The sequence below is a fragment of the Brachypodium distachyon genome, chromosome 1 (assembly GCF_000005505.3).
Source record: "Brachypodium distachyon strain Bd21 chromosome 1, Brachypodium_distachyon_v3.0, whole genome shotgun sequence".
NCBI lineage: Eukaryota > Viridiplantae > Streptophyta > Magnoliopsida > Poales > Poaceae > Brachypodium > Brachypodium distachyon.
Window position 1 is genome coordinate 19,150,437 of NC_016131.3, and position 21,866 is coordinate 19,172,302.

The 21,866-nt window shown below is 48.1% G+C and overlaps 4 protein-coding genes across 4 annotated transcripts; 2 read left to right on the forward strand and 2 right to left on the reverse strand.

Moving 5' to 3' along the window:
* Positions 1–2,457: 2,457 nt before the first annotated feature.
* Positions 2,458–3,677, forward strand: LOC100821055 (ethylene-responsive transcription factor RAP2-11). Its single transcript, XM_014896462.2, has one exon. The coding sequence runs from the start codon at positions 2,543–2,545 to the stop codon at positions 3,422–3,424; it is 882 nt and encodes a 293-aa protein (XP_014751948.1). The 5' UTR covers positions 2,458–2,542; the 3' UTR covers positions 3,425–3,677.
* Positions 3,678–5,577: 1,900 nt separating this feature from the next.
* On the reverse strand, positions 5,578–6,636 carry LOC100821354 (putative cyclin-dependent kinase F-2). Its single transcript, XM_003559997.1, has one exon. It carries the CDS (start codon positions 6,634–6,636, stop codon positions 5,578–5,580), a length of 1,059 nt encoding a protein of 352 aa, XP_003560045.1.
* Positions 6,637–7,800: 1,164 nt separating this feature from the next.
* LOC100821477 (tubulin alpha-1 chain) lies at positions 7,801–11,054 on the reverse strand. Its single transcript, XM_003562798.4, has 5 exons — positions 10,942–11,054; positions 9,900–10,114; positions 9,608–9,807; positions 8,536–9,044; positions 7,801–8,417 (listed from the first exon to the last, which is right to left on the reverse strand). The coding sequence occupies exons 1-5, from the start codon at positions 11,052–11,054 to the stop codon at positions 8,102–8,104; spliced, it is 1,353 nt and encodes a 450-aa protein (XP_003562846.1). The 3' UTR covers positions 7,801–8,101.
* A 5,853-nt stretch (positions 11,055–16,907) lies between these two features.
* Positions 16,908–21,213, forward strand: LOC100821789 (40S ribosomal protein Sa-2). The gene is made up of 5 exons (XM_003562799.4): positions 16,908–17,153; positions 19,502–19,764; positions 19,849–20,046; positions 20,157–20,355; positions 20,810–21,213. Exons 1-5 carry the CDS (start codon positions 17,012–17,014, stop codon positions 20,920–20,922), a joined length of 915 nt encoding a protein of 304 aa, XP_003562847.1. The 5' UTR covers positions 16,908–17,011; the 3' UTR covers positions 20,923–21,213.
* Positions 21,214–21,866: the final 653 nt, after the last annotated feature.

Genomic DNA, 21,866 nt, shown 5'->3' on the forward strand with positions numbered 1-21,866 from the left:
AACTTTTAGATGCATGCACCATAACCTTAGTGGGAGGAATCCACAAAATTGTACTCCGTTGGAAAAGAAATACCCAAGGTAGCTATCGGATAATCTTTATGTATCAGGGCTTGACATCAGAAACTGAGTTTGAATCGTTCCTCCGTGGAGATTAGCCCCAGTAGCACGCGACTGGAATATTAACGTCTCCTGCAGGTTCATGGCGGCTCCTGGCACAAGACAAATCTGAAACGAATCTACACGCATAGATGCGAGAAGATGCCCCCTCTTGACATTTCTGCTGCCCAAAAAGCGATCTTTTGTCTTACTGGGAAAGATAATCTACCGGGCTCGACAAGAGAACGCAACTTGACAGCGACAAAGAAGGCATCTGCTCTGCTATAAAACAAACAGTCATCAGGAAGAACCTCTTTGGAGCCATCTCTCGGCACATAAAAAAAGATCGTAGCGCAATGTGGGTGGCGCTAGTCTTATTGCTCAACCATCAAGGGAGCTTTTAGAATATTCTAGTAGCGTGGCAGGTGGCAACTTGACAAAACTTGCCTTTTTGATCGATGAGGTTAGCATGCCTTTTTTAAATCGAGTCCATAATTTTGCTACTTCTCAAATGCTGGTTTATGGGTGCAGAAGAAAAGGACCCGTTGCACTATACTACTCCGTAGCAGACTAGCAGTGGCGTCTCAGATTAAGAGAGAGCTTTTGCCATCAACCTTAATCATCCAATTTTGTTGCCATCTCGAAGTTCCCTAGAGATTAATCAAGTTCAGATTTTCTTTGGAAGAACTTTGTGGTGTTCATGTTCTGAACTATTTTCTCCGTTTCAAATTAATACTTCGTCTGTCCGGAAATAAGTGACTTGGACGAATTTGGTAGGCTATTTTGGCCTACCAAAACATTTTACACCAAACTAGCCTATCAAAACGTCAAGTAATTTGGAACAGAGGTAGTAGTAATAATGTACCTTAACCTTGAAAGCTTATTTTGTGCAGCAAGTTGCCGTTATTCAAAAACTATTTCCAGAGAACTAAGAAAAACAAGCACCTAAACGAAAAACAGATTAAGGGCGGCTGCTGCCTGCGTACGTAAAAAAGACAAAATTTGAACTAGCAAAGGACTGAGTGCCTCATCGACTGAAAGAGGAAGACTTGGCAGATGGCGAAATCGTCAAGTGACTCTGATAAATAAAACAAAAGTCGTGCGGCGTGGTTGATGAAAAGTTGGTTTTCAGCCGTTTGTACTGACACCGGTTGTCATCGTTGTCTCATAACCCGCCAAGTGGCACACTGTGCTGAAATCGACTTAGTCTCTGCAGGGGTTTGACTGGATAACCACAAATTAGGGATGAACAGGTCCAAATCAGAGTGGCCCAAAAGTTTTCGGTTAAGCTAGTCCATGATGGTGAAGACCTAGTAGTAGCAAATCACCGGGAGATGTAGACCCTTTGACTCCTCCATCCAAGTTAGGGTGGCGACATGTCCATGGTAAACAATTTTCATGGCTTCTTGCTTGCTTAATTAGTTGCTTGCATGTTCTGTCAGTGACTATTTTTTTCCAGTTACTGGTGAGGACCTGTTAAATCATTATGAGAGGTAGGCCCTTTGACTGAGGTGGGAATGGGATCATGCTCTTGGAAACATTCTCATGGATGTTTGCTTGCTTGGATGTACGAATATGGAGAAAGCAGAATTTTCATGGTTTACATTCGATTAAGTGCATATTTCGCAAAAAAAATCTTGGAGGTGTTGTTTTGGAGGACCCATCTCTTTGTCCAAGTGTTATCAAATGAGGAGAATGAAGCTGAAGATTGTTGATGTGTGCCGATGCTCACTGCAGCATGACATTTGGTTGTCATGTTGTTTAAATTTGGCCATGTGCATCGTTGATGTCTATAACCTCGTGTTGTTGTGGAATCCAGATATGTTTTTGTATCGTCTTGATGCATTAGTATAGTACTCCTTACCCAAAAACACACGTACCAAGCCGTTTAAAAGTGGGATGTGGTTATCTTAAGAAGTTAAGAGCGAATTTAACGTTTTATCCTTACTAAGAAAGTTTGTTGCACATTTTACCTCATTCATTCGTTTTAACTCATTTAAAAATCTTCCAACACAATGTTACCCCTTTTAAGATTTTCAACCATCCCAAACATACTTCCATCTGCATGGATGCACATGTATGGTGCCAAAAAAACCCTGAAAGGACAAAAATTGGTCCGAAGAAGCCAGGTACCTTGTCTTCAACACATAATTCCATCTGCATGGATGGACATATGACATGACCATAACTTTACTTTGACCACGATTGACCAGCCCTGAAAGTAACCCCACAGGGACATCACCACTAATCCCCTTGCCTTTACCTATCTGAAAAAAGAAATATCAAGCCATGCCCAAACCCCCCCCCCCCCCCCCCCCCCCTATAAATCCCCCCCTTTGCCAAGCAAAGCAGAGCAAACACTTAACAGACACCTGTCTCCTAACTCCTCCTACCTTCCCCCAACTCCAAGCACACCATCAAAATCCAAGCTCTCCCTCCCTCACAAATGGAGCTCCACTTCCAGGTGCAGCCCCCAGTGCTCCAGCTCCAGGACTACTGCTACTACTACCACCAGCAGGAGGCCATCGCTGCCACGGCGCAGGCAGCCAAGCCCACGAAGCCGCGGGGCCGGAAGAAGGGCGGCAGCAGCCACAGCAAGTTCGTGGGCGTCCGGCAGCGGCCGTCGGGGCGGTGGGTGGCCGAGATCAAGGACACCACGCAGAAGATCCGCATGTGGCTCGGCACCTTCGAGACCGCTGAGGCCGCCGCCCGCGCCTACGACGAGGCCGCCCGCCTCCTCCGCGGCGCCGAGGCCCGCACCAACTTCGCCCCCCGCATCTCCCCCGACTGCCCGCTCGCACTCCGCATCCGGGGTCTCCTCCACCACAAGAAGCTCAAGAAGGCCAGGGCGCCCGCGGCCTCCACCAAGATCCCTTCTTCCTCTCCACCGGCCGCTCCCACAAGCAATAGCAATAGCAATAGTAATAGCGGCAGCAGCAGCACTAGCAGTAGCAGCAGCGGGGTGAGCTGCGAGGAGGGCGCCGTGAAGCAAGCGGTGGTCGACGCAGGGGAGGTGTACAGGCCGGATTTTGTTTCGGAGGAGCTGGAGCCTTGGATGTTCGAGCCGGCGGCTTTGGGGGGAGGCCAGTTCACGGAGCTGGACGCCTTCGTGGCGGTCGACGGCGGCTGCGCGGCGGCGTCGGCGGCCGGGGAGGAGTCGACGCCTACGGCGGCGGCGGGAGGGATGGCGGAGTTCGAGCGGATGAAGGTGGAGCGGCGGATCTCGGCGTCGCTGTACGCCATGAACGGCCTGCAGGAGTACTTCGACAAGGTGTTCGACGCGTCCGCCTGCGACCCGCTCTGGGATCTTTCGCCACTGTGCCACTAGCTAGTTCGGCTTCGCGACGCCGACCCGGCCGGCCGCCGTCGACCGGGCGTTGGAGTGTTGTCCTCTGTAGGCGAAGATGCATCAGTCTTGCGTCAGCGTGTGTGCGTGTGTGCGTGTCAACTTGGGTTTTTTGCTGCGGCCAGGCAGTGCAGTGTAAAGAGGAAACCTGTTCTTAGATTTCCGCTCGTTGCATTCGGTGCAACTTTTGTGCGAAATGCTTCAAATTTGCTTCAAACCACCGCGCATTCCATGATATATCTAGTCCAGCTTCTCCAGGTACTACGGTGCAGTCAAGTTTCCGAGATTTAAAATGGATGAGAAAACGGCAAGTTCTCCTGTTTTCCACAAGTAGGAATGTGTAGATTGCTTGGAAGCCTGGAAACATCCCGCAATTGCTCATTGCTGCAAGGTGATAACAAAGGAACAGTTGCTGTGGAAATGGAATGCACAGAGGAATATGGCATCCTCTGGTGACCGGAGCTAAACCCAAAATGCCATGCCGAAATAACTTGTTTCCCCGTTTATTGGGGCATTGAACTGATCCACGGTGGATTTTTTTTTAACAAACTTCAGGCCCACAGATTTGGATCCATCTGAAGTTTTTCTGCCAGAAATTTGACCGGAAATTTGGTCAGGTTGATGGGTACTTCATTCTTTCATATAGTTGGCTAAAGTATTAAAGCACTCGCAGAGCAGAACCCATCAATCACCAATCGCCTTTCAGATCCACTAGTATGGGAGGGGAATGATAAAATGGTCACGTCCGTCCAAAATCCCAATTTACAGGTTGATCAGTTGCAGCTTAAGAAACGCAACAGCAAAATGCTAACAGTTTGCACACTTAGTTTTGTACTTGCTTACGACAATGCCACAAGCAAACGCACATACATATCAGGACAAGAAGAAGAAAGAGAGCGAGGGCAGCTTTCTTTAGTGGATAGCAGTAGGTAGCACACCACAGCAGCAATCCGTCCGGGGCAAGTTCAGTGTACGCAAATGCAAGGGAACGACAGCAACAGTCAGTCGCGGCTGAGTATGTTGGGCTACTTGTAAATAAATGAATGAATGTAAAGTTGTTATATATGGCATGATTCTGCCCTGTTCTTAGAGGTTGGAGGCGATACCATTGGGAGCTTTGAGATGGCCAGTTGGCCAGTGCTTTATTGATCTCTTCTTCTTTTTTCATCTGAAAAGAGTGCTTGACAAGTCAGAAGGCAACGAGACAAAGGAACAGTTGCTGTAAGCTCTATTAAGTTGGGTGTCGCGGTGTCAGCTAACTTTGGGTGAATGGGTGCTTGCCTATAAAAAACGGGCGCCGGAAACGGCCGGGTTCCCGCCAAGTTCTAGCTCCATCTTCTTTCGCAGCCCAGCTGATGAGAACTGGGTAGCCGGCCTACGCTCGTCCGTCAGCCCGGCCCAAGCAAGTTGATCCATCGTCAATGCTTTGAAATGTCTTATAGAGGTAGCTGAAACCTGCAGTATCAACAAAACCCTATCATGGCTAAGATAAAAACCTCTGGCATATAGTTAACCACTGGGATACTGGGTGGTGTAATATGATATTTTTCACTAATGACATTGATCGGTTAGATCTCCTTGTCAGGAATGTTTCTACTGTCCAGTCACATAATTCTCGCTTGCCTCATGAAACATCCTACAAAACGACGCGGCCGGTCGTTTGGAAAACCATATTTATGACATTAGTTGTCAAAACAAGAAAACGACAACATCACACATTGTTGAAGGTAAAACTGTAGTTAAAAAGTGTGCAATTTAAATAAGTTTACATCTGTTGTCTCTCTTACTACTCCCTCGGATCCATGATAAGATTTTTGGGATTTAGTACAACTTTATACTAAATCTCAGACACTTATTATGGACTGGGGTATAAATTATATGAAGTGAAACAGAGACGGAGATGAACAAATGTTGATCTGAAGGTATATAAATGTGACTAAATTTTGAGGAAATCTGGAGCAATTAAAAAATAGATAATACCCCTTGTATATTCACAAAGAGCAATACAGAGTACATGTGACAGGGAAAGGCAACACAGATCTCTGTTCTTTGGTAACAACATTTCAATGAACACATTTGCATTACCACATCCGCCTCGATCGAGGTATCTATCTATCTATCTATCTATCTATCTATCACACAGCTGAAGCATCGCCGGAGTTGGTGAACCACGGAAGTCGGAGCGCGGCGGTGGCCGAGAGCCGCTTGTCGATGTTGCAGGAAAGCAGCCCCCTCAAGACCTGGTACCCTTCCCGTGAGAGGACCTCCTCGGGGAACAGCTTCCTCAACCTCCTGCAGGACCGGATGCATCGGGGCGGCTTCGCAAGCTTCCCGGCGAGCGGCAGCGACTTGTAGGCCGGCCACGTGCTGCACCCGGGCGCGCCGAGGACGTCGAAGATCTCCAGCATCTGGGCGCCGGGTTCGTCCCCGTCGAACAGCCGCTCGCCGGCCAGGAGCTCCGCCATGACGCAGCCCAGCGACCACGTGTCCACCATGGCGCCGTAGTCCGGCATCCCCAGGAGCACCTCGGGCGCCATGTACGGCACCGTGCCGCACCGCGTGTACGGCGGGGCGTCGGATGCCGTCGACATGGCCAGCCCCAGGTCGCAGATCTTGATGCCGCCGTTGTTGTCGATGACGAGGATGTTCTCCGGCTTGATGTCCCGGTGCACGATGCCTTGCGCGTGCAAGTGCTCGGCGCCGCCCAGGAGCTCCTTCATGATGCCGCGGACCTCGGCCTCCGGGAACGGGCGGCTCCCGCGGTGCACGTGGAGCACGTCGTGGAGGCTCGGCCCGGCGGCGTAGTCCATGATGATGGAGAGCTCGCCCGTGGAAGGGTCGCGCGAGACGGAGTGAAGGCCGATGAGGGACGGGTGGCCGCGGCATGCCGCCAGGAACGAGGCTTCCCGCATCAATCCGCTCACGGCGGCGTCGGAACTGCTGCTGCGATTAGAGCTGGAGCTTCTGCTGCTGCTGCTGCTGGAGTGGAGGGCCTTGACGGCGACGAGCTCGCCGGTGGCGCGGTGGCGCGCGCTGACGACGACGCCGAAGCCGCCCTCGCCGAGGACGCCCGTCTCCTCGTAGTCGTCGGGGCAGTAGACGCGCCTCCTCTTGTGGGCGGTTGGGCTTGTTGGGGCGGAGGAGCGAGCAGAGTCGTCGACGGAGAAGGCGGCGGCGGATCGCTTGACGGCCATCTATCTAGTTAGGGCGGGGAAGATCGATCGAGGGGGATCGGGATGCGCGCGCGGCTAAAGGGGTTTGTGAGAGGACGAAAATGGAGTGCGGCTCGCGTATATGGAGGAGCGCCGCGCCGCCGGGGGGCGGTTCGCCATGGCGAGTTCGAGCGGTTCTCGGAGTCGGAAAGCGCGTCGCGTGGCGGTGGCGCGCAAGGCTGCACGAAATCGGATTCGTAGTACTCACGGAACCTAACGAAGCCATGAGAAATTGGAAATAATGAGGATTTCGGGTGGCCCAAATTAGATTTTGTCGGGCTCGCCATAACAAAGCCCATATACTTACAGAACCTAGTTGGCCCAAGTCTGATTAATCTGACCTGGGCGTCTGCTGCTGCCTCTTTTATTTATTTTCCTTATTACAAGAGGGCGTCTGCTGCTCATCATCTCACCTCCACGCATTGCTCGTCATCACACACGAGAGTTTCATGAAAGTTCTGGTGACTGTTTTGGGAGATATGGACTGTGCGTCGCCAGGTAATTCGTATCGAAATCTTCCAAACGTCCCTGTCTACTACTGGTCATTTTCTGCGGGATAAAAATGGTTTAGTTGGTCAGGTTGATCGCCTCTCAGATGATCTCTCTGGATATTAACGTGGAATAGTGGATGGTGCTGGGCTAGAACGAGAATCAGCCGGTGTCCACCACTACTTGGGCTACAACAGAAAAGTTAAAATCCAGCCGATGTCGAGTGCACCACGGGAGCTCAATGCAGGTCCACCCACGCTTTGCTAGTGCTGTCTATTGTGACCCTGCTGGGAAGTTCCTTGGCGCGTACAGCGATTGTCATGAGCCAAGTGGTAGTGCTCGCGAAGGGAGATCTTCCAATGCTGAGGCTCGTCAGGTTGTTGTACAAGTGCTCTGTCACTAGCTTGTGGTCGTCCTGTGTGGTTTGGTGTATTATTCAGCTTAGCAGAGGCTATACCACATTCTCCTATAAAAAAGGGTTCAGAAATCCGATGATCTGATCGTGTAAGCGATCTGGAAACCGTGACCAAACCCGAATTTGGTTTCCCAAAGCCTCTCAATGTGCTAACTAAACTGCCAACCCATATACTGGCGTAGTGGCGCCAGGTCTTTCATGCCTTGGGGTACAGAACAAAACGCTAATGAGCAGTGAACATGTATACTAAGCACAAGAGATCAATAGGAAATATCGGTAGTTACATGGCACAGTGCATTAGGGAGCATACAATATTTGCAATTCAGCTAAAGAGTGGCGTATACACCACATAAGGGACGAGTAGCATCGAAAACCAAAATGGAAAGGATATGAACAATCATGGCCACCCGCAGAGACTAACAATTTAGCAACATTACAAAAAAAGGAAACACGCATAACAGCAATACGCAAGGGCAATGGAACCATACCGAGTATACATATCAAACCAATCATTAACCAGCCAACTACTTATTAACCAGCTACTCAATAGTCATCTCCCTCATCGCCCTCGTCGTCTGCGCCTTCGGCACCAACTTCTTCGTAATCCTTCTCAAGCGCAGCCAAGTCCTCACGGGCTTCTGAGAACTCTCCCTCTTCCATACCCTCACCGACGTACCAGTGTACGAACGCACGCTTGGCGTACATCAAGTCAAACTTGTGGTCAATGCGTGAGAATACCTCGGCAACAGCAGTGTTGTTGCTGATCATACACACAGCACGCTGAACCTTCGCCAGGTCGCCTCCAGGGACAACAGAAGGTGGCTGGTAGTTGATTCCACACTTGAATCCAGTGGGACACCTATGATAGTGGCAGCATAAATCAGTTAGTTAGCCAATCAAGTTTGCATTTATTAAGTGCATAGCTTCTCGTGATAGATAAAATAAGAGCAACAAATAGTGCGATAAAGATAGCTTACCAGTCAACAAACTGGACAGTTCTCTTGGTCTTGATGGTTGCAACTGCAGCATTGACGTCCTTAGGAACAACATCACCACGGTACATCAAGCAGCAAGCCATGTATTTCCCGTGCCTAGGGTCACACTTGGCCATCATGCTCGAGGGCTCAAAGACAGCATTGGTGATTTCAGGCACGGAGAGCTGCTCATGGTAAGCCTTCTCCGCAGAGATAACAGGGGCATATGATGAAAGCATGAAATGGATACGTGGGTATGGGACAAGGTTGGTCTGGAACTCTGTGACATCCACATTGATGGCACCATCAAACCTCAGGGAGGTGGTAAGTGAAGATATGATCTGTGATATCAGCCTGTTCAAGTTGGTGTAGGTTGGCCTCTCGATGTCAAGAGACCTCCGGCATATGTCGTAGATGGCCTCGTTATCTAGGAGAACAGCAACATCGGTGTGCTCAAGTAAAGAGTGGGTGGAGAGGACACTGTTGTATGGCTCTACGACAGCTGTTGAGACCTGAAATACAGAGTGGCATAAGATCGAAATTAGAACGACAGGCATAACTGAAAATAATCTGACAACAAGTCTACCCATATTGGCCCCACGACAGCTAAGATGCAGATAACCTACTCACATGAACAGCCTGAAAGGTCCACAATCACATGGACAGGCAGGTACAGTGATATAGGATAATGTTGGCTCATGTGAAGTGCATGCTTTCCAGAATCGATATAAAATGAGGACACTAAGTGAGTTAATTCTACAATAGCATTAGCACTTTGACTGTTGACATATTCTATTAAAAAAAACTGAAATGACTCGAGCCTTGGCTTACTGCATTTTCTAATTATTTCATGGATAGTTAAGACAACATCCTCCCAGATCACAAAACTAGAACATACTCCCTCCGTTCCATAATTCTTGTCGAAATATTACATGTATCTAGACACTTTTTAGGAATAGATACATCCATTTTGGGGCAAATTTGAGACAAGAATTATGGAACGGAGGGACTATTAAATAATACGCTCAAACTTCTGAACATGATAGCACAACAATGATTCATGAATAAGTTGTACCTGTGGAGAAGGATAAATGGTGAAACCAAGCTTAGACTTCTTGCCATAATCCACTGAGAGACGCTCCAACAACAGAGAACCAAGTCCTGATCCAGTTCCACCACCGACAGCATTGAACACCAAGAATCCCTGCAGCCCAGTGCAATTGTCTGCCAACTTGCGCACACGGTCCAGGCATAGATCTACAATCTCCTTTCCAACTGCATTCCACAAATATAATCAGAAACATTTACATTCATAATCGCAAACGAAAAAATTCCACTAGCAATCATGGAAATGTAAGATGAATTACCAGTGTAATGTCCACGGGCAAAGTTGTTAGCGGCATCCTCCTTCCCTGAGATGAGCTGTTCCGGGTGGAAGAGCTGGCGGTAGGCACCAGTGCGCACCTCATCGATGACAGTGGGCTCAAGGTCCACAAAGATGGCCCTGGGGACATGCTTGCCGGCACCGGTCTCACTGAAGAATGTGTTGAATGCATCGTGCGCGACCCCAACTGTGCTATCACTGAATATGAAACGACGGAAAGTGTTAAGAATTGGATTGGAAGAACTCAGTGCACTGACTTATCAACGGCCTGCACATTCTGCTCCCTAAGGGTTTCAGACTTCCGTGTTTATAACTTTATATCAAGACTTCCTATTCTGATACCGTTTGCACAACTTTTATGGTTCTAAAATTAGCACTAGACCAAATCAACAAAACAAATTCTCCTCCACAGGGCAGGATGCCTCTTTTAATAGCTAGCCAGATTAAACTCTTCAATCTAGGACGATCCGTGCTCCCTCGGGCACTCATTGCTCCCCTGTTACACAATATTTATTAAGCATGCTACGAGAGCTAAATTTCCAGATCTCGCATCTCAAAGAGATGGAAACTCGCAATTGTCTCCTAGTACGTGCCTACGAAAGAGGTTTTCGGCCTACGAAATGCAGTACAATCTGCAAGACGTCAGTCCGGCCTAGTTAACAGAATAACAGGACAGACCAATTGCACTAATCTCATTAGTACAATCTCATTAGTCTCTCGACAACCGGCCAATAAAAACACTTCCCCCAAAAGCCCATCGCGAAGGCTCAACGGGAAATACAAACGAACGGATCAACGGAACATAATAATCATTGATAGAAAGGAAATTTCCACCGAGATGACCACGATCCGCAATCGAAAAAATAGGCAAAACAGAAGATATAAAAGGAACCAATAATTCGGAGTTAATTTAACCGTAATTAGGAATTAATTTAACCGTAATTGAACCCTAGCTAGCGCGCGAAGCAGTGCCTCACGGAATTAAGAAACAGGAATGCGTTTGCAGATCAAGAAGGATCACGTACCTGGGCATGGTGCCATCCTGCTGGATCCCGTGCTCGAGGCAGTAGAGTTCCCAGCACGCGTTACCGACCTGGATCCCGGCCTGGCCGATGTGGATGCTTATGATCTCCCTCATCTTCGCCTCCTCCTCCTCGCTCTCCCTTCCCTCTCCTCCCGGATCTTTTTCTCGGGTCTAGCGAACGGCCTCTTCCTCTCTCTCTCTCTTCTTTCCAAAATGTGAGAGATCGGGAGATAAAAGGGGGCGGAGCGGAGGAGAGAGAGAGAGGAAGATGGGGGTAGTTCCTGGGTGCAGCAGCGGGGGAGCGGTTGCTTTTACGAGAAGCCGATGCTCCGTGGACGCGATTCACGTGAGCCGGCCGCTGCTTCCTTCCGTTCCGTTCCGCTCACGAGCACGGCTCACAAATGGAAACGGCTCGATGACGGCAACGAGGGAAAGATAACTGCTGCGGCCTGCGGATGCATTTGCCATCGTAACTGAAATAGATCGACGTGCTACATTTAATCTGAATTTATTGATACTGAACGTTAATTAGCAGGTTTTCATGTTTGGTTTACTAATAGCTACACTCTGTTTGGCTCTTTTATATTGATCTCAAAGCAAAACACTGGTATCAAAACAAAAATGTCTCTTTTTCTCAAAAAAAATTGTCTCTACCCGCAAAAAAAAAATCTCAGTAGATGCAAAAGAGTTAATGCTGAAGTGGGAATTAAATGAATTATTAATACATATAGTTTGATCTCATTGTTTGACTACATTTTTTTGTGATTAGAGATTGCTCTGTTGGCTGTGCCTTAGCATCAGGGTTTTGATATGAGAACATTTGTTTTTGGTTATCGATTGGTCACTGCATTTTTCCTGCCCCTGATAGATAGACTTATACTCTTCTCAGTTTCGAAGCCCATGTTCTCCCCAATAGCAATAGAATATTTTCGGACGCAAATGGTAATTTCATTTTTGCAAGTGCTATTGCGTTTAAATTTCATCACCAATTTTGAAATGTGTATATGACACTAGGCACCTTGTAAACTTGGAAGAAGGGTACCTTCCTTTTTCTTTTTTCTGATTTTATTTAGACTTAAACCACTGATAAGAAGTGTCGATCGGTCACTTCTTAATTGGGAGAGATAAATAGGTCCACTACACTATTGTTGCATTTAGCTAACCACGTAGACTCAATACATAATAATTTTCCTTTTTTTTAAGAATCAGCGCACTCGTGCACTTGCTCCGTGGATTTGCCATCCGAAACATGAGTGAAGTTTGGGTCTGGCACTCTGGCCGTCTGGGCTTCGCCATTTGGCTGCAAATCATTTCCCCGTGACGCGCGTTTGCCGGCCGGGTGTTGTTTGTCCCACGGAAGACTGGGTGCACCAGCGAACAAAGCAGAGAGAGACCTGGCCGGGTCACGGCACGGTGCGGCCCATGCCAATGCCATCCGCCAAGGTGTCCGTCCCGCGCCGGCACATGGGGAACCCGCTTTCGTGAGCTGTCTGTCTCATGTGCGAACGCACGCCAGCTACCGCGCTCGGCTCCCGTTGTTCACTCGGCTCGACTCCACTGATCCACTCCACTCTACAGGTCTCCGGTCTCCGGGATTTACTGCTTGATCTTTGCACTTTCTGCTCCGATACATCGATCGGAGATCAATACGGACGGATCCACTCCAACCTGCAAAGATCGACTACAGATACATTGTCCCGATCGGGCCCGGAACATGCCGTGAGCTCGATCTCTCAAAAGTGGTAAAGTTTCGGCTTTTGAGCTGGCCCGGCCGGTACGGATTGCGAGCTACTACCCACCAGGCCACCAGGATACAGGGCGGGCCGGTTCTCTAATTAACCCGATTAACATAGCAATCCACTTGGTTACCTGTTACGGGCAGGTATCAATCATGAGACCCGATGGAACATGGAATATGGGGTCATGTGGCGTCCGTCCGGCCGGTGGACAGTCGCCAGCACGGACAGCTGCGATCCAGCCGGAGAACCCCGAGCGCCGGCCCGATCGAGGCTCGTCGACGGCCGGACGTTGCAGCGATCGCTACGCTAGTCTACTCAACTGTATTGGGGTTTAATCAGCAGGAGTATTAATTTAGTTGTGATGATGGCTACTTGATGAGTGGGTCACCGGGTCATGAGTGTTTGCTGGCTGGCTGCCGATCAGTGTACGGCTGACAGTGAGGCTGCCACCAGTGACAGCTGGGGAGGGGAGGCTTCGATCCCAAGCCTGCTCGCTGATTAATCAAGCTCGATTATTCTCCCCGGGCCCCTGCCGGCCAGCCCAACGGGACGGCTCGTTCGTCGCATTCGCGATGCCTGATAGCTGCAAGTTGGAGGGGTATTTAAGCCAGCCAGAAAGTTGGGTTCCGTGGCTTATAATTGTGCAACTTCCACGTCCACGAGAGGATTCCTTCAGGCTGGGCTTGACCGGGGCAACTTTGTGACAGATTCCTTCCTCTACTGGTTTAATTGAGCGGAAGGGGCCGTTCGGCCGCGCTCTGCTCATTCTAGCTGCTCTTGTGCTCCTATGGAGTTGGGCGCGCGGCCGATGGATCGAGTTGCCCAGAGAGGGGCACGAAGGCATCGCGTCAAGAAATGGAGTCGTGTTCTCCGTTCACTGCTCACTTTTACGTCCGTTCGCTTCTAGACAACAAGACAGGAAAATATAAGACATAATGCTTTGTCCGGATAATAATGACCGTTGACTCTTCGTCTTTTTTGTCAGTTGTATAAAAAAGAGAGAGTATCCTTTCTCTCTTTTTTGGAAACGCAATTGTGGGAAGAGGCCTTGCCGGAGTGGTTATGATAAACAGATCCCAGTGCTGGTCGATGCCACGTCGAATCCCATTGGAAACGAGTGTCAAGGCACCGATGATCGGGAATTGTTAGTTAGCTGCCAAATTCAGCGATTAGAGGTTCAAGGTTTGATTCCGACCGTTTCTACAGGTTGAAGGTTTAAAACAAAGTTTACTCATCAAGGAAATGTGGCTGGTGACCATCGTAGGGTTTCGGAAGTCTTTATCCGACACCGGCAATGTTACAGGTGATGGGGCCGACACAATTGAGGCTGGATTGGGAGGCGGCGTAGTCCAGGATGACAGAAAAATGATGATTTTGGCTATCTTTTTCATGTGGTTCTGGAACATTTGTTTAAGAGAAATACGACAAGCCAAGGCCAGCCTGAAGCCCTGAACCCTTTCATTAATAACCAAGAACCAAAATAGAAAACGCAGGTTTTGAAATAGAGGTTGTTAGCACAAGATTTAAAGGTCATGTCTCATCGCATAAGGCATTTGTGTTTCTTCGCTCCCAGATGTTCCAAAGAACCGAAATCAGCGCCGACGATCTTACCTTGTCAAGATTATTTCGAGAAGGAAACACAGAAACCGGCTTGCAACAACGGGGGTATTTTACCTCAAGCATTTGCTCGCCCGCAAAAGGAATTATATCCTTCAAATTTGAACTGTTTTCAAGCTGCAAGAAAATTTTGCTTCGTGTAATTTGGGAAAAAAAAAAGGAAAATAGCCTTTCATCCAATAATCATAGGTATACCGAAGTTGAAGCTGGAAAAAGATTTTGTTTGGATGGGCTCATGGGCCAACTAAACTTACTCGAGCTTTTCTGAAATTTGGATCTGTCCGTGCGGCTTTACGGCCCAACAACGGAACGTGTCCAGACTCGAAAACTGCCAGTGCACCCGATCTCGGCTTTCCGGCTTCCCCACGCCACGACGGCGCACACGTACAAGCTATATGTAGTATCCTTTTCCCTTGCACCGGAAGAAACAGAAAAACTTCCTCTCGAGATATGGATTCGCCCGTCACCGTCAGGGAGATGGACATGGAGGAGACAGCGGAAGAGTTCGTGCTCGTCCCCGACGCCGCCGACCTGATGACCCGTTCGTACCATCTCAACGACGACGACGACGACGACGATGCCGACCAGGAGGCAAGGTTTCTCGCCGGCAACAACGAAAAGACGATCGACGCCAACTACTTCGCCTCCGAGCCCGTGTCCTCCGCCGCTGAACTCGAAGCTGCAGCACATTGCACGCGCGCCACGGCGTGCTCCTCCGGCGCGGAGAGCGAGGAAGACTTGATCGAGGCGGGGGCAGGAGAGGAAGAAGGGCGCAGCAAGGACGGGGGAGAAGAAGGCGAAGGCGATCACCACGGCCACGGGTGGCAGCAGCACGCCGTCGGGGTGCTCTGCTCCGTGGGGATCGCGGCGGCGGCCACAGGCCTGGCCCTGCTCCTTGGCGGCCACCAGCAGCAAACGCCGCACAAGGTCCACTTCACGGCCTCCGGTCCTCGCAAGGTACTGTAGTACAGTAGCACAAAAATTTCCACATCAAACTGCATGCAAGTCAGCACGTATGAACGTTATGTTCGATACAACATACACTCCTGAGTATATGATATTCAACTTTTGTTTTCCTTGCATGCCCATGCAGGCGGCTAAGGTCTCAGCAAGGAGAGACGCGAGGATGGAACGGCAGGGGATTTCGGTGCCGCCGCGGGGTGAGCTTGCGTCGGCCTCGATCTCGTTCGGGGGTTCCTCCCACGGGATACGGTTCTGAATTCTGATGTCAGTGTAAAATGGGGAGCAGCACCGGCACGCACGTAGGGTTAGGAATCAAATCCGTCGACTTGGTAGAAACACATTTTCTGATGAATTTTAGTAGATCGGCAGTTGTCATGTCTTCAGTTAACTAAAAAAATTACTCCCTCCGTACATAAAAAGTGTCGTCTATTTTGTACTAAATTAATATGAATTTTGTAAAGTGAGCGGCACTTTTTATGAATCGGAGGGAGTACTCCATACGAGGTACCAAATTAGTAGATTTGCAACACAAACCAAGGCCATGTGAAGCGTTGGTCAACAAGCATAGCTAACTAGTTCAAACACTGGTTCTAACTGTTGCACGTTTGCAGCAGCTAGTGCTAAGAATTTTTTGTGGAACTGATTCAACAACTTACTTGGGTTCTAACTTATCTAAAAATTATTGTTACTTTGGTGGGGCCAGGGCTGAGAGGAAGGAGTGAGATGGAAAAGGTTGGATAAGGTCTTAGAATCTAATTTTATATTATGGCCGATGGGTCCCATAAGTGAGTCTAGCAGCAAAAGCATGTTGGAGGAGCTTTTCTTTCTTTAACGCCTCGAGGTAATAACACCCGCACTACAAGAACTTGGGCCGCGAGCAATTTGATACAAGAACTTAAAAAATGGGGCTCTTCAAAACTTGTATGCGTATTCACTTTTCGTCAGATGCATTCCGAAGCCGCCACGTGCCTTGCCAGCATGGCCAAGGCGCGTCGCGTGGACTTGGTTTATTGTAAAAAAAACGTTTTGTTTAAGTTGTTGCGAAAACCCCGCCACACATTCTTCTCCTTCATCTTCCCACAATTCCCCTTCGGCCTAACCCTAAATCGGCGACTCGGCGAGTGAGAGGGCGGCGGGCGGCGAGGGAGGAGGGCGACGACATGGTCGACATTGGTGAACCTAGGTCGAGCCTTCGGGCTGCTCATGCTCACAGAGGCGGTGGCCTAACGGCCGCTGAACGTTCGCCCCCGCCAAGGAGTGGGTGACGGTGACTGTTCTTCATCATCTTGTCTTGCTCTGAATCAAGCTTTGTGTCTGTCAAAAACTGTGATGCAGCTGGAAGCCGTTGGAAGGGATGAGACTGAATCGCCAGGAAGAGATCTGGCCTCCCCATACAAGAATCACACATCAATGAGCGTATCAAACAAAAAAAAAAACATCGCATGCGAGTCCAGCCGAACCTCCTGCCTCGCTACAGGGAGCAAACGAAAAAACAAACAGAGAGAAACACACGCGGAAAGCGAACAACGCCATACTTTCTGAAGTCCTGAAATCACAGAAACGCAAATAGGTCGCCCATACGGGGGGCGAAAAGGAAAACTGCAAGAGATCCCGACCTAGGGTTTTATCCCATATAAGTAGTCCAGCCCCGTCTCCTCGCCGCGACCCCTCGCGCCGCCACCTCCCGTGCCCTCCCCACCTCCTCTGCTCTCTCGCGCTGTCGCGCACAGCGCAAAACCCTAACCTCCAATCATGGCGGCGGCGGAAGGAGGCGCCCCGGCGCTGACCCAGCAGCAGCAGGACATCCAGATGATGCTCGCCGCGGACGTCCACCTCGGCACCAAGAACTGCGACTTCCAGATGGAGCGCTACGTCTTCAAGCGCCGCACAGACGGTACCCAACGAATCGCCTCATATCATGATGCACTTGTTATTGCTCGTCTTAGAAATCGTAGATCAGGCCGCGTTACTGGTCTGACTAGGCGCACGAGTGTTGTTTTTTAAGTTGAACTCCCTGCACATCTTGTGATGTCCAAATGCCTACTGTGCTGCAGCCTAGTGTTTACTTGTCAATTATAGGCGTGTTCAGACTGTCAAATCATGTGAACAAGCTGTGCAAAATTGCTCCTTCGGTAGCTTTAGTTACTGGTCCGTGGAGTTGCATTGACTATTTCCTAGTGTATCTAGATGATTGTTGTGTAAATAGACGCCTTGTTTGAATTACTGCAAGTAACATCTTTGGTAGCATGCTGAACTCAATGACATCAGTGTATGCTTGCACATAGGAGCTCTGTTAATTCAGTTTCAGACCTTGTGTTCCATAGCAGGTAGTGTCATTTCGGAAAATCATTTAGGTCTATTAAAGAGTAAAAATCTGTGAATTTATTTTCATTGCACAAGCTCGTCTCTGATCTGAGAACTACAGTGGATCACCAGATTCCTGATTGCTTAAATTTTAAGGTGGTGTTGCTTTGTATATGTTTGCCTTGCTTGCATGCTTCTGTTAGAACATACGAAACACGAATACAACAAAAAACCAGCATACTCGTATCGGATACTGCATGGATACGGGGATACGGCCCGACACGTATTTTGGCCTATTGGATTATTTTTTGATTAAAAGAAAAGAAAAAAATTCGGATACGTGAAGGATACCTCTCCGATACCTGCTCGATACGGGAAACCAACAAAATCGCAACGATCTATCCTTCCCCATCTTTTGCACGACCTACCCCTCCCTCTTGTATTGTATGAGTTCGCCGAGGTGCCACCGCCAGGCTCTCCTAGCACCAGGCAATGTGGAAGGAGGAGCCTGTGCCTGCTGCCTGCAGCCCGTCTCCCACCGCTGCATTCATCCGCCGTTGACCTGTCGCTCGTTGTCTGCTACCATAGCCGGGGCCTCTCCAGCATCTGAGAGATTGTGAGTCTTCTTTTCCCTAACCACCTCTTCTTTTCTCCCTTCTCAGTTGGAACGGTGGATTGATTTCTTCTCTTCTCCAGTTCTCCCTTTTCTGTTCAGGTCAGCCATGGAAAGCAGAACTTCAGCTTCGATTGGGAGATCAAACACTGCAGGAACTGGGGCACGTTCTGTTCATGGTGGAGCCAGCAATGCAGACAAGTTTTCTTTTGATGAAAAATCTTACTTCCTGTATTCGTATTATTTATAATTATAATGTATATGTACAAACGTCTACGTATCCTCGTATCTATATTTTCTAAAAATTGACGTATCGCGGTTCCCCATATCGTGTATCGGATACGTATCGGTGTATGTGCTTCCTACAGTAGAACTGATCTGTAGTGTAGTAAAAATTACTGCATTTGTTCAAGTTTCTGAACATGTAAATAACTGTTTTTGTGTGTTTCTGGTTGCCTACCTGTTTAGATAAAAAAATAGAGGAGCTATATCTAGAAACAAATTCGTGTTAGACTAAAACTGATTTGTGATGGTTTCTCTGTACTTGTATGCAAATAAACTGAACCTCACTACCTTGAATTCATTGAGCTAGAAGTGGTAGCCTGTAGTTTCTTTGTCAAGGGTGTACTGTAGCATATCTTCTGTTTCCAGTGCAGTGTAGCTAGAACCCAAAAGACCACCAACAGGTTTTACGGTTAGATGCTTTGTTCCCAGATTTGGTAGACTTATTGGTTAAACATTGTATAAGCCAACTAGTGGGAAACCAGGTCAGGCTTTAGAAGTAAAGTTAACCATGTTAAGCAATTGATTAGTTCCAGGATCCAAAAGCTTAGAACCATAAGGTGAGCTGTACCTCTTTATAGAATAATGTTAGTACAACCATTAGATGGTTAGTAGAACACTTCTGCACAACTATACTTAATGTCCAGAAGCAGCAACCACTAGAGATGAATCCCAATTGTCTAGTTAGCTAACAGTCAAATATCCAGAACCAGAATTCCAATCAAACTGGGTTAGAGAGGTCAGTTCAGTCACAGTTTGTTTCTAGTCAGAAAAACTTCTGTGTGAGGTGACTACAATCCGATGTGCTAACCAGAACATCTTAACGGACCTCAGTAGAATATGTTTATGTAACTGAGTTCTGGTGGCAACTTGTGAACAATGAATATGATCCTGTGAATCGTTGCACATGTGGGAATTCATGAGATTGCCTTAGTCAATTGCTAGCTGCTTTACGGTCAATTTCACAATTTCTTCCGTCAATCAACAATGTAAAAAACTTTAAATGCAATTGAGCATGTCTTCCTTTCTGCAAAAAATTTCAGGTATTTACATTATCAACCTTGGCAAGACTTGGGAGAAGCTTGTGATGGCTGCGAGGGTCATTGTTGCGATTGAGAACCCTCAGGATATCATTGTGCAGTCTGCTAGGCCCTATGGCCAGAGGGCTGTCCTCAAGTTTGCGCAGTACACTGGTGCTAATGCCATTGCTGGTAGGCACACACCTGGTACATTCACCAACCAGATGCAAACATCATTCAGTGAGCCACGCCTGCTTATCTTGACTGATCCCAGGACTGATCATCAGGTATAAGCTTGTATTTGTTTACAAGCTCTTGTTCATTTACTCAAATGAGGACCTTTGTTGATTGTTTTGTTAAACTGTGTACAGCCCATTAAGGAGGCCGCTCTTGGAAACATTCCCACCATTGCCTTCTGCGATACTGACTCTCCTATGCGTTATGTTGATATTGGCATTCCTGCCAACAATAAGGGAAAGCAGAGCATTGGTTGCCTATTTTGGCTGCTTGCTAGGATGGTTCTGCAGATGCGTGGTACAATTCTCCCAGGGCACAAGTGGGATATCATGGTTAGTTTCAACAATCCAAAGCAGTATTGTGCTAAACATTATTTTTGTTATGTTATTAATACAATATTTTATTTTTCTAATTACTGCTGCCTGCTGTTTCTCTTTTGTAGGTTGATCTGTTCTTCTACAGGGACCCCGAGGAAGCAAAGGAGCTTGAAGAAGAAGAGGCTCTGGTAGCTCCTGACTATGGTGCAGTGGCAGAATATGCTGCGCCCACAGCAGATACCTGGGGTGGTGAATGGCCAGGAGCTGCCGCTCCACCTGCTGCCGTTGTGGCCGAAGCTGGTGCTGACTGGACTGGTGCTGCAGGTTCGATTTCTTTCATTTCGTGCTATTAGATTACCAACGAACGGAAAATCAACCTTCAGTCATATGCATGAAGTTTATCTTTGATGTTTTTTTTTCTCAAGTGTCAATGTTGTATACTACCTTGTGGCTGGCCTAGGAAGGCTTGAGGCTGGGTTTAAGCTTGCGTTTGCAGCGAGTTAAGCTCCTATCATGTTTTTTGGTGCTAGCATAAGGTTCGGCCCACATTTTAAGTCAGGCTGCCTGCTGGCATTAATTTAGAACCTTGATCTCAATATTTGGTCTATGCCTATAGTCCGATATATGAAGCCAACTGTTATGTTATACCTTTACCCGGGAAATGATAACTCCTATTCGATATTTCTATTTCCCATCCTGCATCTGGTGATTTAGATGTAGATGTCTGCTTGCATGTTGTTTGATAGCAACCTGAACAAATTGGTATTCTGAATTGCAGCTCCTGCGGCTGATGCTGGATGGGATGCAGTTGCTGCCCCCCCACCTGCCGCCCCTGGTTGGGAACAAGGCAGTGCGCCTGCACCTGCTACGGCTACCCCGAACTGGGAGTAGAAGAGTAAAGCACATGGATCATGGGTGGATGACTGAGTTATTTGCCAGAAGAGTAAAAGCACATGGATCATGAGTTATTTGCCGTTTAAGAATCCTTTTGGTAGACATGCTTAAGTAGATTTAATTTTTACAGTAGGAATTGTGTTAGATGCAAATCGATTTTGTCTTGTTGACTATGAGTTGCCCCCAACCTTATGTTTCCTCGGACGGATAACTTTATGCCAAGTGAATTTGCCAGCGACATGTATGTCCAGCAACAAGTTGGTAGTCGATTTGTTCGCTATTTTGTTACTTTCCTAGTACTTGATCACACGAAAAATCCAAGGTGTATGCCAAGTGAATTTGCCAGCGACATGCATACCATGATCGTTCTTTTTTTTTAGGGAAGGCCATCATGGGTAGGTTTATTGCAAATTAGACCAAAGTTACATCATCGATGAGCAAAGGTAAAATAAAACTAGGGAGGTTCTAGCTCATGAGCTACTTTGCTAGAATCTCGGACAATTCTCGATGATCATCTTCCCAAAGTCCTTCAGAATCTCCAAACAGATGTAAATGGCTGCTGCCGGAGATGATGGCCAATTACCACTTGTCATCTCATGTACGACCTCGCTGCAATCAGGATTTATCAGTAGGTTGGAGCACCTAAACTCTGAGCAAAATACCACGTTGGAGCGTCAAGGCCTCTGCCATTGTGGCATCGTACACAACCAGGATTATGCTGTTCATTGCCCCTTCAAAAGCACCATTTGCATCTCGTACAACGGCTCCTGTCGCCCCTTCTTCCAAATCCTCGATAAAAGAAGCATCAATGTTAAGCTTCTGCATTCCTTCTGGAGGTCGACGCCAACCATGCCTGTCTGACCCTGTTGGCTTGGAATAAGCCCGCACATAATTCATAGCGAGGGCTTGAATCGCCATCGCAGAGCGATGGGGAGTTTGAA